Below are 17,406 nucleotides of genomic sequence, written 5' to 3'. Positions count from 1 at the left end.
TGCTGCTATTTATATTCACACTAATGCTCATCAAGCTAGAGTGAGTATGTATTAGCAAGCTGGGAATCACACCCCATGCTCATAGTATAGACATAGCCAAAAAACAACAGTGAATATTAAAAAAATACATAGTTCAAGCTATTTTTCTTGACAGCTACAGGCAGTGAATGGTGTGATTATTTATAGAGGAATCTCAAATCTAAAAACCTGAATGCCACCACCGCCTGTTCCATTGCAGAAAGTGTCTGTCTGTGCTTTAGTTGCATTATGATTCTCCCCCCCCCACCACCCCCCGAGTGACAATGTAGGTCAGGGATAGCTCCATGGCTATGAAATTCAAATGGCAAGATGAGACATTAAATCATTTTGTATTGACTGGAGATTTCTTCCTATTGAAAATAAACAAAAATGTTAACAATACAACAGACAGATGCTATAAACTAGCCCAATATGTAGTGCTTGATTACTCTTCTAATGCAGGAAACAATCAACTGTCTTTATGGCAAGTTTACATCAGTGAATCCTCTGCATCATCTTGCAACAGATCGACATCACAAATGAAAGGTGGCATGCAGCACTGGAAAGAGGAGAGTTTGCTGATGCCATTTAAGAACATGTGGAATGAGGAAAATGTCTACATTTATTATGCCAGTTGGAAGGCATTTGAACCCAATAGATCCACCTAATTACTGCAGAATTTTTATGGAAGTATCTAGTGTTGATTTTAAAAAAAAATCACACAATTTCAGAAAAATACCTTGTACCCCAAGACCATTGTACGTAGCTAGTTTTATCTCAATCAAGAAGCCTCCAGATGTATTATATACAGGAGCGTAACAAACATACTGGATATTTAATTCATGCTTCAGAAATATTCTCCTGATACATTTGTTATTTGGAATGCCCAAGTACTTGATAATTATCACATTGGACAGTAGAAATGATGGGCTACTATACATTTAAGCAGCTGGCATGCATGTGTCTCTATGGCTTGTTTCTGCTCCCATGTGCAGAGACACATACTCTTCAAATATTTGTTTATTATTTACATATTTCCTTTTTGATGCTTTGGATTCCAGTACACAAGTTATTCTGAGATGTGCATTTTCTACAAAAACATGCAAATTCTGTGACCCAAACCAATGTAGTCAGAGCTCATATAATGCTAGGTCTAGTGTGATCTCTGCTGCTGATGTAGCAGGCAGAGATCCTAATTTGGTCCAATTCCAGAATCGGGACTAGGTCACCAATCTTCTTAGCAGGATTTAGCAATCCTTTTTTTTTTTTTTTTTTTTAGATTAGTGCTGGATTTTTAGAATTGTGAGCTCAAACAGTATTAAAGAAGGTTGTCCCCAATAGAAACTATGTCATGTTATACAATGTCACTGACATTTGACCTATACATGTTACTATAGCATAGTACATATACATACTTGAATTAAGCACTTCAGAATCTAGGTCAGATATTTTCAGAAATGGAAAGGTGGTTGAAGGTGCTAGATACAATGAATGTGAAGGACCTTGTATACTATAGTAGCATAATACACAGAAGAATTAAATGAAAGCAAATGAACACCCTTAATTGTACATCAAGATGGTACTTTCCAATCTGTAATAAGAGGTTTATTTTTTATGAGGCATTAATTTAAGTTTGACCCTGTGTGTAGCACTGAAGTAATTGGAGATAGAGTGGAGTTTTTAGTGTAGCAAATACATTTCTTTAACAAATAATTTCTGTAATGCAATTCTTTAGTGTTCAAGATATATATCTTTTAGTCAGTAATATATATATATATATATATATATAAAATATGCACTGATCTACTTAAAGAGTGAATAAACAAATGGAAGTACTGCTTGCAGTGTCTGTGTGCAAAAATAATACATATATATTTCTCCTAAAAACCTTGATTTTTTTTTTAAACCCACAATTTTTATTAAACTAAATCTTTTTGAATGGACCAGTCCTCAGTGATTTCTCATACCCAGTTAAATACTGTCCAGTGAATAGATTTTATTCTGAGGTGCACTTTTCAACACCTACCAGTGGATTTACCGTCAAAATTCTTAGTGCACAATCAGTGATAACTATAGCTAATATATTTACTTGAAAAATTAATGTTCATTTTTAACTACCATAAAACTGATTGATTGTTTATTCTCTCTCTCTCTCTCATTTTATGATGAATCTTTTCAGATTAGGAGCCTAAAAGATTGGCAGAAAGTTCTTTATACATGCTGTGTAACTGGTTGTAAACTGAGCTTAGAATTTTATGCTGGTCCAAGAGAAGCACATATCTGCATAAACATTTATTTACAGTAGTCTGCATATCTGTTTGATTATGAAACTGAAAGGATAACAGTTGCAGTAGAAAGAGACAGGTGGCTCAGTGCTTATATACAGTAACTCCTCACTTAACGTTGTAGTTATGTTCCTGAAAAATGCGACTTTAAGTGAAACGATGTTAAGCAAATCCAATTTCCCCATAAGAATTAATGTAAATGGAGGGGGGTTAGGTTCCAGGGCAGCTTTCCCTACTCTGCAAGCACCAGAGGCGGGGGGTTCAACCTTCAGCCCGCCCACTCCTTCCCCCAAGCCCCCACCCTTGACCCACCTCTTCTTCCCCCTACTTCCTCCCCCCCCTTTACTTCGCTCGCTGCGTCCTGGCTCCTTCCCCCTCCCTTCTAAACACCGCAAGCCAGCTGATTGCCGCCTAGGGGAGGGAGGGGGGAGGCGCACTGAGTCCTCACTCCTCTCCCCTCCCTTCTGCCCGGGGCAATCAGCTGGCGTGCCGCGTTCGGGAGGCAGGGGAGGGAGGGGGAGCCTGCGCACCGAGTCCTCGCTTCTCCCCCCTCCCTCCAAAACGCCGCAAGCCAGCGATTGCCGCCGGCAGGAGGCAGGGGAGGGAGTGGAGGTGCGCCAAGTCCTTGCTCCTTCTGCCTCCCTCCTGCCAGGGCAATCAGCTGGCTTGTGGCGTTTTGGATGCAGGAGGGAGGGGGAAGGAGCGAGGACTCAGCGCGCAGGCTCCTCCTCCCTCCCCTGCCTCCCTAACGCGGCAAGCCAGCTGATTGCCCCGGGCAGGAGGGAGGCAGGAGGAGCAAGGACAATGTTAAGTGGGACAACTTTAAGTGAGGAGTTACTGTACTTCAGTGTGATTACTCATGTGTAAAGGTATACTTGACTGCCTCAGACTTTGCAAGATGGCAATTTGAATTTTGATTTAGTAGGCTTTACCACTTTATGGTAGAACATTAGCATGATTTCTTGGATTTTAAATTTTTGGTGACTGAGTGGTGAGCTATTTATAAAATGTAATCCATTGGATATTTCTATCAGAATGCTGTATTTTCCAAGTATGTCAAATTTGGGGTTAGGTACCCCTGAGGTAACATTTTCACAAAGCACCTCAGAGACTTAGGAACCTAAATTCAACAGTTCAATCACATTGTTGCTTTTAAAAATTCTATGCCTTAACCTGTAAGCGATGCATGTGCAAGCCGAAGGATCAGGTACGTTTGTTAAAATTGGCTTTTGCTCTCATTTGATTTAAATAAATGTTAATATTTGAAAATATGAAGGCATTATTGGGAGTAAGAAAATAACTGTTTTCCTTTAACGGTGTGCTGAATTGTGTAGGTATTCTATGTGTGTGTATATATAACACACATGAGTGCAGAATCCAGTTCAGGGTCTCTGCCCTAATATTCAAAACTCTCCATGGGATTCATTGGCCATAGCAATCTGAGAGATCACACCAAGCCTCCCAGACCAGAATATCTCTCGACAGCTACATTAACCAACAGGGGATAGCTTATACGTGCAGGAGACAGAACTTTCACAAGAGATGGATCTTGAGCAGTGGGGCTGTCTTTTTCAGCCTGATGGCTAAACCTACTTCAAAAAGGTCAAGATGCTCCATCAGTACTTTGGGGTAGATTCTCTGCCCTATTCTGTTCCCTTTGCACTCTTCAGATGATAAAAGTGAAATGGAAATGATCCACAAATCTCTTGATGGGGATTTCCCCAACATGGGGGGAAAGTAGAAAAACAGTAAGGAAATGGGAAAAGTAGGTTTTGTCTCAATTTCACATACTTTTTTTTCCCCACTGAACCCCTCCTTAGTTCATAATCAAATACAAATATTCTTCTTAACATGGTTACCCTTTAGGGTTCCAATTTAAGACCACAAGTTAGACACCTCTGATTAGAAAATGGAGCTAATTCCCAAAGAGAGATGAATGATTGATGGCTTCATTGCATTTGAAACTAACTGCAAAATTCAGTTGTCATAGCGCTCGCGCTCTCGCTCTCTCTCGGGGTATATATATATATATATATATATATCTACACACACACACAGTAAACAAAAAATGTAAACTAATTGAGATAGTTCTTCTACAGTGTGTGAAAGAAGAGTATTGTTTCAATTTTTAAATATTTGGGAGTCACTTAGATAGTACCAAAGTAATCATAGAATATCAGCGTTGAAAGGGACCTCAGGAGATCATCTAGTCCACCCCTCTGCTCAAGGCAGGACCAATCCCCAATCACCCTTATCCTGGAGACTTGTCTGTACGTGACTAGTTCCACTGACTTCGCTATAACTAATCATGAGAGTAAAGACTAGGTTTTTCAGGATTGGTCCCAATTTTTGTATAAGACCTCTGACGTCTGAGGAAAGAACGAGTGCAATTGTATTGCCATTAGACTGTCATGGAAATCAACAGTTCAGAGAGTGACCTACTGTAGAGAATAAAATCTTTCTGCTAGGGGAAGTGGTAGAGGAGGGAATGCTCGCTACACCAAATACAGAGTATTTTTGACAACCAGCTAAGGATTTATGCATGTTTCTGCTACAGGGTTAATTGTGGAAGGTGGAGCACGGGGGAGATCAGGGCCGGCTCCAGCTTTTTTGCCGCCCCAAGCAGCAAAGGAAAAAAAAAGATAAAGCCGCAATTGGCGGCACTTCGGCGGCAGCTCTACCACACCGCTTCATTCTGCGGTGGCAATTCAGCGGCCAGTCCTTCCCTCCGAGAGGGACTGAGGGACCCGCCGAAGACCCGGACATGCCACCCCTTTCCATTGGCCACCCCAAACACCTGCTTGTTCATAGATTCATAGATTCTAGGACTGGAAGGGACCTCGAGAGGTCATCGAGTCCAGTCCCCTGCCCGCATGGCAGGACCAAATACTGTCTAGACCATCCCTGATAGACATTTATCTAACCTACTCTTAAATATCTCCAGAGATGGAGATTCCACAACCTCCCTAGGCAATTTATTCCAGTGTTTAACCACCCTGACAGTTAGGAACTTTTTCCTAATGTCCAACCTAGACCTCCCTTGCTGCAGTTTAAGCCCATTGCTTCTTGTTCTATCCTTAGAGGCTAAGGTGAACAAGTTTTCTCCCTCCTCCTTATGACACCCTTTTAGATACCTGAAAACTGCTATCATGTCCCCTCTCAGTCTTCTCTTTTCCAAACTAAACAAACCCAATTCTTTCAACCTTCCTGCATAGGTCATGTTCTCAAGACTTTTAACCATTCTTGTTGTTCTTCTCTGGACCCTTTCCAATTTCTCCACATCTTCTTGAAATGCGGTGCCCAGAACTGGACACAGTACTCCAGCTGAGGCCTAACCAGAGCAGAATAGAGCGGAAGAATGACTTATCGTGTCTTGCTCACAACACACCTGTTAATACATCCCAGAATCATGTTTGCTTTTTTTTGCAACAGCATCACACTGTTGACTCATATTTAGCTTGTGGTCCACTATAACCCCTAGATCCCTTTCTGCCGTACTCCTTCCTAGACAGTCTCTTCCCATTCTGTATGTGTGAAACTGATTTTTTCTTCCTAAGTGGAGCACTTTGCATTTGTCTTTGTTAAACTTCATCCTGTTTAACTCAGACCATTTCTCCAATTTGTCCAGATCATTTTGAATTATGACCCTGTCCTCCATAGCAGTTGCAATCCCGCCCAGTTTGGTATCATCCGCAAACTTAATAAGCGTACTTTCTATGCCAATATCTAAGTCGTTAATGAAGATATTGAACAGAGCCGGTCCCAAAACAGACCCCTGCGGAACCCCACTCGTTATGCCTTTCCAGCAGGATTGGGAACCATTAATAACAACTCTCTGAGTACGGTTATCCTGCCAGTTATGCACCCACCTTATAGTAGCCCCATCTAAATTGTATTTGCCTAGTTTATCGATAAGAATATCATGCGAGACTGTATCAAATGCCTTACTAAAGTCTAGGTATACCACATCCACAGCTTCTCCCTTATCCACAAGACTCGTTATCCTATCAAAGAAAGCTATCAGATTGGTTTGACATGATTTGTTCTTTACAAATCCATGCTGGCTGTTCCCTATCACCTTACCACCTTCCAAGTGTTTGCAGATGATTTCCTTAATTACTTGCTCCATTATCTTCCCTGGCACTTGCTTCCTGCGCTGGTGCCTGCAGCCAGCCCTGGGGGAGATGGGGGGGGGGTAATAAAAGATATTACCTCACCCACCTTCTCTTTCAATCCACACTAGAAAGAGAAGGTGGGTGAGGTAATATCTTTTATTGGACCAACTTCTGTTGGTGAAAGAGACAAGCTTTCCAGTCACACAGAGCTCTTCTCCCGGTCTCCGCTCTGTGTAGCTTGAAAGCTTGTCTCTTTCACCAACAGAAGTTGGTCCAATAAAAGATATGTCACCAAACTTGCCCATCTAATATTATGGGCCCAACCAGGACTACAGCAATATTGCAACACACACACACACTCTTTTTCCGTTTCTCTCTTTGATTAGCAAAAAGATTGTGAAGAGGCTACCATGCGATTTTTGCAGTGCAAAAACTAAAGTTTATAAGAAAATAACCTATAAAACTTATGGGGCCGAATCCTGTCCTCCTTACTCAGACAAAACTCCAATTAAAATAGTGGGATTGATTAAAACTATAAATTAGTATTACGGTAAAATATTACCTTTTCCATAAGGCACATTGTGAAAGAAAAAATGGTCAGTAGACCTGCACTGAAACGAATGAGAGGAGATGGAAAAGGTCTGTACTGCCACATGGCAAAACATATTACACTATGCAAGATTAGAGTAAGCACACAGTTATATTGTTAAGATCCACTGGAAAGTGCAAATGCAAATTAGGAATGAGAATCAGATAACCTCAAAATAATTCAAAATCCAATTATTTCTACCAGTGTTGCATGATGTTAATCTGTGTCTTTGTTCCAACGGTCATGGCCACTGTAATTTTTATAACAATTGTGTGCTGAAATAAACAACCTAAAAGTCACTCGTGCTAATTCTGACTCTAAGGGCTGCATTGGCAACTTTCCAGCAGTTGAGAGAGAGAGAGAGAGAGAGACACACACACACACACACATTTTCAATTTAAAATTAATGCCCATAGCCACAGTATTTATTTGCACTGCTGTGCTCCTTGGCCGATGAACAGAAAGAGTGTGTTTGAACTCTGTTTTGTCCTGGCCCTGTAGTTATCGTACAGGGAGAAGATGGGCACCAGTGATGAAAATAAATTCATTTATAGCTAGCCTTTTGTAATGTTTTTCCATCTTCGCTTTTCCCCCTTGCCTATAGAACTTGTGCTGAATGTGATCACTTTTAATTGCCTTCAGAAGACAGACATTCCTTGCCTGCTGCAGTGGGCTGTGGCTTTTTGTCCTCCTTGTTCAGCATTTTGTATACACATGAGACTGCAGCATTGCATGCAAAAATAGCTTCACTGTAAAACGTGGCACTTTGGCCGCTGTAATAGCTTTAAGTTCTAAGAAAATGAGAATGTTGTGTTGTGCTTCTAACCTGCTCACCCTATATCTGATACATCTGCAAAGGGAAAGTAAATCAAGCAGTGAATTAAAAATAGAGGAAGGGGGTAGCCTGCCACTCTACTACTCAATCAGGTATATAGAAGTAAGAGTAATTAACTCTTAAGTGACTGTACCCACACACATGTAGATACAAATATGAATGGTGTGTGAATGTATAGGGCTGGATTCTGGATACAAATGGCCAGCATGAAATTCCCCTGACATAGGGGAACTTCCCCCTGGGATAAATCTAGCAGAGACGGCATCTATGCAGACCATGCTCTCCACACTAATAGTAGATTGTCAGGGGAGGGCGAGGACAAGGAGAGGCATGACAAAGCTAACTGTGCCAATGCCGGGGAACTTCCCACTGGCATAAAGCTTGTAGAGGCGGTCCAGTGCCAGCCACACATCCCCACCCCATAGGGGATGTATCTGGGAAGGAAGGGAAAGGAGCATGATGGAAAGTATCAAGGGGTAGTTGTGTTAGTCTGACGAAGTGGGTTTTTTACCCACGAAAGCTTATGCCCAAATAAATCTGTTAGTCTTTAAGGTGCCACCGGACTCCTTGTTGAGTATGATGGAGTATATTACGCTATGCCATGCCTGTCCCATGGGCCCTATGCCAGGGCAGAAATTAAAGCGGCACCTTGGCCCTCAGAATTGAGAAGCCATAATCTGCTCCCTGCCATCTCAGCCTGACCTTTTCAGTACAACTGAGAGAAGGCACCCAATCTGCTTTCTGCCTGACTATATTTTTGCCCTCTCACCAGTCCCATTATTATACCTTAAGTCCTCCTAAGTTTTGAAGAGAGACGTTTTCTGTGATCCTCACGGCACCAGCATGACCAACAAGCCAATGGCATCTCTTTCTGCTGGAGGCAATGGTGGACCATTCTGTTCATTGTCCATCCTCAGTAGACTTTCACTAAGATGCAGTATCTTGTCCCAATTCAGTAGTCTTTGGTTTGACAACCCAGGTGCTGTAGAGCAAGGGTTGAGTGAAAAACTAGTAGGAATCGGCTCAACTTGCTTCACTCCCCCAGGAGAAGATTCAATACCATGGCGTAAGCCAGAATCTGGAAGAAGATTAGATAGTGGGGCAAGGATAAAGAGAAACATGTTTTGAAGGATCAGATTCCATGTATTTGGGATTTCTTAGAAGAAGGAATCTGAATTGGTTTTACTCTGATTGCCCTCAAGATGCATAAAACTATTGCTAGCATTCTCAGCTAGAATAGAAAGTTTGGCTAGCTTCCTGAGGGCCTCTTGTACCTCTCAACTCCAGAATATCTATCTTTTGCGAAGTCTTAACTTGGCTGCCTGTTCATTGAGAGTTTCAATACTCACTGTCCCCATGTCAATTGCCTGGAAAAAAAAACTAGTACAAGGTGGATGTTACCCTAAACAAATAACATTCATCCCTGATGTCATTGATTCATAGATTTATAATAAATAAAATGCTTTTCTAGTGTAAATTTGATGAGGATAATTCACAATACTTATTTTGGTGACTAGAATGGCATAATGTATAAAGAACAAAAGAATATACAAAAGCTTTTTCTACTATGTCACTGTTACGTCCTTTCATCTTGTCGAATACAATGCAGTTCATGGGTTTAATACATAAGTGAACAAAAACTTCCTCCTTATTTCCCTGCTCTAAGAAATATCAGGGATTGTACCCTGCTGTTAACAAGTGAGAATAATTGGCTTGATAGGAAGCCTGTTATCCATACAATGCTAGGCTGAAGTGTTTAATTTTCAGGTTTCTCATTCATGTCTGATGAGTAATGTGTTACTTCAGTCTCATATTTTATTGCTGAAATGTGAGGAGTGGAAGTGTGTGTGTATTTGTAATGGCTTGGATGAATACTGTGGTATGAGAGGCTGAAGAGAATTTCAAACCTCTATAACTTCCTCCCAGTGGACACGTACCTAGAGAATATAAATTTGTTTAACTAACCAGGATATTATGCCATTATTTTTCATACTGTTAGTCCCTTCACTCCAGCCTCTCTCTTCAATATTGTGGGGGTGAAGAAATCAGTGGCTAGGAGCCAGATAGGGAGTGTGTTCATAGGGCAGGGAAGGGGAGAAGGGTCAGGAGGGTTGTGGCAGCTGGGGATGCTCTTAAACAATGGGAAAAAGAGGAGAAGCAGTCAGGGGAAGAAGAGGGAACTGGAGAGGGGTAAGGAGGGAAGCTAGAGTGACCGGGGAGAAGGGAGGTGAAGTGGTGGGTAGGGATTGCTAAAGTAGGATAGGAAAAAGGAACAGAGTGGGAGAGGCAGGCTGTCTATCATGGTAGGATCTGCAGAAGCCAGTTGGGGGAGCTTGAGAAGGGAGAGGTGCAGATCCAAGAATAGAAAAGGGGGTAACAAAGAAAAGATGCATCTTCTCCTCTCCCTTGCATATGGGAATCACTGACACAAGTGCAGACCTGCCAAGTCTACCGCTTTTAGCCCTTTCTACTAGGAAGCTTGACTAATTTACTGCCTTTTCTGGTTCCCAGGTCAGTGAGAATTGTGGGTTTCGTATGAATTCTGAGAGCAGAGTATGTGTATGTTTTGAATAGACCTGGCACTACAATTCTGAAGAGTTATCTTTTTACCCCACAACTTCTCTCCTACTTTATATTATCCAAATCTAGATTTCTCATATACTCTATCGCTCGCTCGCTCAAACTAATTCTAAGCAAATATTTTTCTCAGTGACTTTTAATGGCCACATGTTTCATTTAATCCCATTCATGTTTGAAATGTGTTTGAGAATGTGTTGAGGAGGGCGCTGTTATGTTTGAATTGTTTAGGGTGATCTCTTGGATTAGAGGGCAAATGTTTTTGAAGACAGGGAAATTGGAAGATTTTGACCCATGACTTTCCAGTGTACAGACTTAAGATCTCATTCTGATTCTGCCAAGCACATCAGTACAGATTGCTGAGAATGGCCTGACACTTTTGGCATTGAGAGAATTAAGTTATGAGTCTTACTAACAGACAATTGTTCCTCCCATTATTTTACTTCTTGGGGCTTATCACCAGGGAATAGATGATAGGCATCATATTAGATTATGGCATAAACTGAGAAGCTTTGTGATCTTGTTGCTGTACCCACTGTCATTCCTCCTCTCTCTTCTCCTCCAGTTTGTTATCCCTCTTAAGGGGCAAGACCATGTCTTATCTGTGCTGTAATGTGCCTACCACACCTTTGGGCACTGCAAAAAAATATTAATTAATAATGGCCTGGAAGTTTTATTTATTTATTTGTTTCATTGATATATGGCACGTAACTAAAACACTGTGTCCCATCTATATATGCAATTATCTCCCCACATTAGCATAATTTTCAAATGGGAAGGTGCACGCCTCTAATGGTGTTTGTATACTAGAACTGGTTGGGAATTTGTCAGTGAAATGTTTTTTTTTCCCAATGACGTTTTCATCAGGGAGGTTTCTCAGGCCCATGGTATGGGGGAACAAGGAGGAAGAGAGGAGGGGAGAAGGTGTGTGTCCTGCCTGGTGGTTAGGGCAGTCACCTGCAGTGTGAGACCCAAGTTCATATACCAACTCTAAATCAGACAAGAATTTGAACCTGGGTCTCCCACATCCCAGTTGAGTGCATAACCCCTTGGCTATTCTGGAGTCTCTCTCTCTCATGGGTTTGTTGTTGTGGTTTTTTTTTTATTTATTTTTTATTTATAAGAAAAGTTTGAAAGGTATTGTTTTCATTCCTGTGTGGAACAAAAACAGATTTCAAAAGCGCAACATTTTTTATTAAACAGGGTTCTTGTTTTATGGCCAGCCCTAATGTATACAGGAATTTTTGGAAATATATGAACAATTATGCAAATCTGCACAAATTCTTTGGCTGTGGCTTGTGGGTGGGAAGCACGTGTCTTCTTTTCTCTTTTCTTGCTGTTTGCAGCAGGAGGTCTCTGACATAGGTGGTGGCACCTCTTCCAGAACTCATTCATATACTGTATAACAAGGGCCATATAAGTACCCAGACATATAGCGTGAGATAATTTACAGCGACTCATTAAGATCTGATTGTGGCACTAAGGGGCAATGGAAGGGTTTGACATATGAAGCTCATCTATCCTAATACCAACAGGCACTGATGTGATGGGAAGGTAGGAATGTCATCCCAGCAAGGCCCCTCCCTTAGCCACCTCCTCATCACAGGTTTACATCAGATGCACTGGGATAAGAAGGTTCCCTGCAGTAGTACATATCACTCTCCAGCATCCTTTTTAGCAGCTGCCAGAGTAACAAGAAGCAGATTTTGCCATATTCTGTTCCGATGCAGCTACAATGCTGTGGAGATTTCCTGAGTAGGTATAGGGTATCTGCACAGGAAAAAAAAAAAAGGCTAGAGAAAGTAGAGAGCATTTTATAACAGCTAAAACATGAACCGTCCAATTTTGCACATAGCTAGCCAAACTTATTGCTTTTACCTTCATCACCTGTACCCACTGAGCACAGTGGGACCCTGATCAGGGCTTTTGGGTGACACTTCAATAATAAAAGTGATTAGAGATCACATTTGGTCTTTAACAGTACCTTAGCTGCCTTATTTTTATGCTTATTGTACAATATAGCTACACATTAAAGGCAATTTCCATTCACACACATCTTCTTTAAAATACCTTAACTTGCAGCTGCTCTGTATTATTTGTCAAAGCTGCAACTGCATGGCTCCTCCAGCTGAAACAGCTTCAGTTTTGACCTTGTGTGATAAATGAAAGGAGATGGGGGTATCTCCCTTTTATGGACACCTAGCCAGCCAGTAGCTATAAAATCCCTCTTTGTAGCTGTTCTCTAATTGCTCTACCTCTAAAGCGTTAAAAAGTCTCACTGCAATGCATAGGTAAAAGGAAGTGAGTAGGCACCTGGCAAAAAGAACCAATGGGAAGGCTAGAACTTCTTAAAATTGAACAAATACTCCCCTTTTGTCTGTCTGTGGTGGCTCTACCTGCTGGAGAGGGGACAGGGCAGCAGTTATGCTGTAAGAAGCTTTGGGCCAGGTATGAAAAATCCTCAGTATCATACCTAGAAACTACTCATTTAAAACCCCAGATATGTAACTAGATCAGGGAATGTCTAGGAAGACACGATTAGGTTTATCCCTTTTATTTCTTTATGGCTTGTGGACTCCTCTGTGCTAAGCCCAGGTGCTTTTGTTTTGCTTTTAACCTTTAAGCTGGACCTCAAGAAAGCTATTCTTGGTGCTTAATCCTTGTATTGCTCTTATAAAATCTAGCAATAGCCTGAGTTCCCAGATTTATTAATAAAAAAAAGAAAAAAAATACAATTTACCTTTTTTAAGAACAGAATTGGATTTTTGTGTCTTAAGAGGTTTGTGCACATGGTGTTTAATTAGCTGATGGCAACAGCTGATTTCCTTCTTTTTTCTTTCTCAGCTCTTCCCCGGAGGGGGGGTGAAAGGGCTTGAGGGTACACCACAGGAAAGATCTCCCAAGTGCACCTTCCTGGGCTCTCAAAGGGGTTCTGCACTTGAGTGGTGGCAGCATCTACCCATCCAAGGTCAGAGAAAAGCTGTAACCTTGGGAGTTTAATACAAGCCTAGAGTGGCCAGTATTAATTTTTAGAATCCTTGCAGGCCCCCACCTTCTGCATTCAAAGTGCCAGAGTGGGGAATCAGCCTTGACACCTTGCATGACTTTTAAATGACAGGACACTGAGCTGTCATAATGCAAATACATGTAAATATAACAGTTGCGTCGTATTATTTTTCTTAAGACAAATTTTTCTAGATTTAAATCCACCACTTACTCCCATACAGAGATCTAGTCATTTAGATTGATATTAAAAAGTAAAGCAACAGTGTGGAGAAAACCTGTTGTTGTCTACTGTTTCAAACCAAATAGTTTTCAGATTTCTGCTAGAAAGTCTTGATTTCCTTTCTTCTCAGTGTCTCAGTAGTAGGTTCTGTCTTTTGGATGTAATTAAAAAGCTATATAAAGCTTAAAGAAAAAAACAGCCGACTTCTATTATCTGTTGAATTCTGGGTTTTAGGAGAGTGGATCTGTTGGCTGGAGGAATAGACTAAATATTTGTTTGACAGTATATAGCAACAGTGGCTATATAGCCAAGCACTTCATTTAATCTAGTGTTTAAAGCAAGTATCAAAGGAGTAGCCATGTTGGTCTGGATCTGTAAAAAGCGACAAAGAGTCCTGTGGCACCTTATAGACTAACAGACGTATTGGAGCATGCTCCAATACATCTGTTAGTCTATAAGGTGCCACAGGACTCTGTCGCTGTTTAAAGCAAGTGACTAGTACAATGCCCTGGGGCTAAATCCTCAGCTGGCATAGGCAGGCATAGTTCCATAGTAGTAAATGGAGTTACTCCAATTTACACCAGCGATGGAGCTGGCCCCTGTGGTCTATGCCCTACAGATTTCCTGTGTGTTCTTGGACAAGTCACTTTAACATTTCATTTCCCCATCAGGAATAATTTTTTCCTACCTTTTTTTAAGTGCCCTGAGATCTTAAGAAGAAAATGTAAAGTAAGTGTAAAGTGTTACTTTGTTGTTGTTAATGTGCAAGCTACTCTTACTATTTCCAAAATGTTTTCTCAAACACTTGATGGTGAATTGTACAAGAGCCTTCATTCACATTTGTTTATTTGTTTGATTTTACTTAAAACAAATCTAAAACAGTTTGAGACTTTAAATGGCCAGCTTTTGTGGAGTGACAGACTGTAATGAATTTACTCCGTGTTAGTCAAAACACAATTTACTGTCATAAGAAGTAGACTGAAATAATATCTACAGTGCTCTTTAGTCATGTTCATTATTTTAATGAAAATAATATCAACAAGTACTAGAGTATTACTATTCTGCTTATATACATGTTGAATTTTACTAATAATGAAACTGTTCCGCTTATATCTATGTTAAACTACAAAATTGTGTGTGTGTGTGTGTGTATATATATATATGTGTGTGTATATATACACACAAAATAAAAGAAACAGAAGTATTCATGCTTAATATAAGAAGATTCTGCAAAGGGTCTAGCTTTGAGGGATGTGTAACACATGATGAAATGATGGTCAGAATGCTGCTTGAATTCTGTGTAGTATGAACTTTAGATATGACTAAATAACATAACAAGGCATAACTAACGAGTGTGCATTGCCACACAGGCAGATCATAAAAAGAGGTCTTTTGCCTTGTAAACCTTATGCTTAGAGTAGGAAATAATTTGAGTTCTTAAGATACAGCCCAAAATTTGCTGAACGTCTCCTGCTGTGTGTGGAATATTTACCGCTCCCATTAGTCTCAATGGGAGGTGCACGTGCTCAACAGTTTACAGGAGACACTTTAGTGCCTCAGAGAATCTGGCTCTCACGCAGCATAATACAGCTTAAATACTCATCGATAAATAAAATACTCATTGATAAACCTTAAAATTGATTGATTTAGGTTTCATGCTGCTAGCAGTGTTGCCTGTTGAACTGTAATATCACTCACTATTGTAACAGTTTTACTTCAGCTGTTTGTTTATTAATAGAAACTGTTCCCTCCAGGTCACCAGTTTTATCTGGCTCAGAATTACAGCATTTGAAAGTTGCTATAAACTCATGGCTCTCTTGGACTCAATGTACTTCGTAAGGGGCATATACCCATATAACAAAACCATCACCACAACTGGTACAATCTCAGCAGATAGCCAGGTTCTAAATGAGCATAAAAAACTAGCTATCCTCTCATAGAGGCAGTCTGGGCTGAGAAATGTCAGTGGGATTCTGGAGAATCCTGGGCTTTCACTTTCTTAACCCAGTCCAGCTCCCAGTGATGGTAATGGGAGTTTTCCGTTGACTTCTGTGGGTGCTGGATCAGAGCACCCCCATACGTAAACATAAAAGGAGGACTTCATGGAGCCAATCCACACAAATGCCTTTGCTCCATCATCCACCGGTTTCAAACCCGCTTAGGGGAGTATTTTGGACCAATGTTTGTTACTACTGTTGCATATAGAGAAGGCTATAGTTCTAGTGCAGTGTAAGCTCGGAATATATTAAGTGCCAGTATTTGTGAGATAGAGGAAACCTTCTAAGCTACCACTTGAATGTTACATCTATTGATTTATTTTTAACTCCACATTGAGACCTGAATTTTTACCGAGGCAAATTAGCCCAGTTCAGCAGATTTTGTACAGTTCCAAATCAATGGTTTTGAAAGGTGTGTAGGTTAAGATAAATCAATATTGGTTTTGTAACTTTATTATACCAAAGAGGATTTATTTAAATGTTGCTGTACTTTGAAATTGATGAAAATGTTCTTTTGTTTTCCATAGAAACGTTCCAGAGGTCAAATATTGTTTGACAAAGTATGTGAACATCTAAATCTTTTGGAAAAGGACTACTTTGGGCTAACATACAGAGACATGGAAAACCAAAAGGTAAAAAAGACACATCAGCCAGGGTTTTCTTGAATTAAAAGGAAGTAGAATGAAAGTCATCAGAACTGGAATCTTGCTAAGTGGCATTGACCTTGAGTTTGCATGGGATAAGATATGTGGCCATCAGATTTTTTTTATTTTTCCTGGTGATCAATCCAGAACTGATGTTTTAGTTTTACCTCCAAAAGGATGCATCTTTATTTAATGCCATCTCCTTTTTAATTGTTTGTGCCTCCCAAGAACAGGAACAATGTTCTCCTGTCTTACTTTTGCCTTAGAATCATAGAATCATAGATTATTAGGGTTGGAAGGGACCTCAGGAGGTCATCTAGTCCAACCCCCTGCTCAAAGCAGGACCAATCCCCAACTTAATCCCCAAATTGCCCCCTCAAGGATTGAACTCGCAACCCTGGGTTTAGCATGCCAATGCTCAAACCACTGGTTATTTATGATGTAAGAGAAGTTAATCATGTAGCTTTTCTCGTATGGTTTGTTCCAATACTGCCTTGAAAGTCAGATTTACATTCATAAATATATTTAACACTAAAAACAGTTTATTTAATGTTAAGGTTGTGACACAGACAGGCAGAAGTTAATTCACTATTGCTGCTAATTCCCTTTCAAGACTCGTGTTATCTTTACCTGAGCATTATTGCTCAATTAGTACTGGGATACGATGATCTAAGATCCATGCAACGTATACATTGTACACACATTAAGATGAGATAAGGAGCAGCAAAGGACCCTCTAAATATTTCTTTAAAGTATTTTGTTAACTCCCTTTTGATATGTCTTGGTTAAAATGTATATTATAAAAGAGTCCCCTAACAGGCTTTCATATAAGTATGTGATGGTTTTCTCTCTTAGTGAGAATCCTTATTTTCTATATTTATGGACTTTTTAAAATGAGGATTTTGGCACTGATGCAAAAAGCAATTAAACAGGTGCTTAGTTCCATCCTGATTCAAGAAAGCACTTAAGTGTGTACTTAACTTTAAGTTAAAGCTCAAGGTAAGCATGTGCTTAAATTCTTTCCTGAACAGTAATGCTTTCTTGAAGTGGGGCCAAAATAAGTGTGTATTTAGAAATCCTGTCAGATTATTAATAATAATGATGTTCAGCATTTATAGAT

The 17,406-nt window shown here is 40.3% G+C and overlaps 1 protein-coding gene across 13 annotated transcripts in view; it reads left to right on the top strand.

The window, feature by feature from the left end:
• EPB41L3 (erythrocyte membrane protein band 4.1 like 3) overlaps nt 1–17,406 on the top strand; it is an 86,723-nt gene that overhangs the window by 19,645 nt on the left and 49,672 nt on the right. For all 13 annotated transcript variants that reach the window (XM_065398668.1, XM_065398664.1, XM_065398661.1 and 10 more), the window contains exon 3: nt 16,170–16,274. In XM_065398668.1, coding sequence (XP_065254740.1) covers nt 16,170–16,274 — 105 coding nt within the window. The remainder of the gene's footprint in view (nt 1–16,169; nt 16,275–17,406) is intronic.

This window comes from Emys orbicularis, chromosome 2, assembly GCF_028017835.1.
Source record: "Emys orbicularis isolate rEmyOrb1 chromosome 2, rEmyOrb1.hap1, whole genome shotgun sequence".
Lineage (NCBI taxonomy): Eukaryota > Metazoa > Chordata > Testudines > Emydidae > Emys > Emys orbicularis.
The sequence above is the reverse complement of the archived record's forward strand: the minus strand, read 5'-3'. Positions and strand labels throughout refer to the sequence as shown.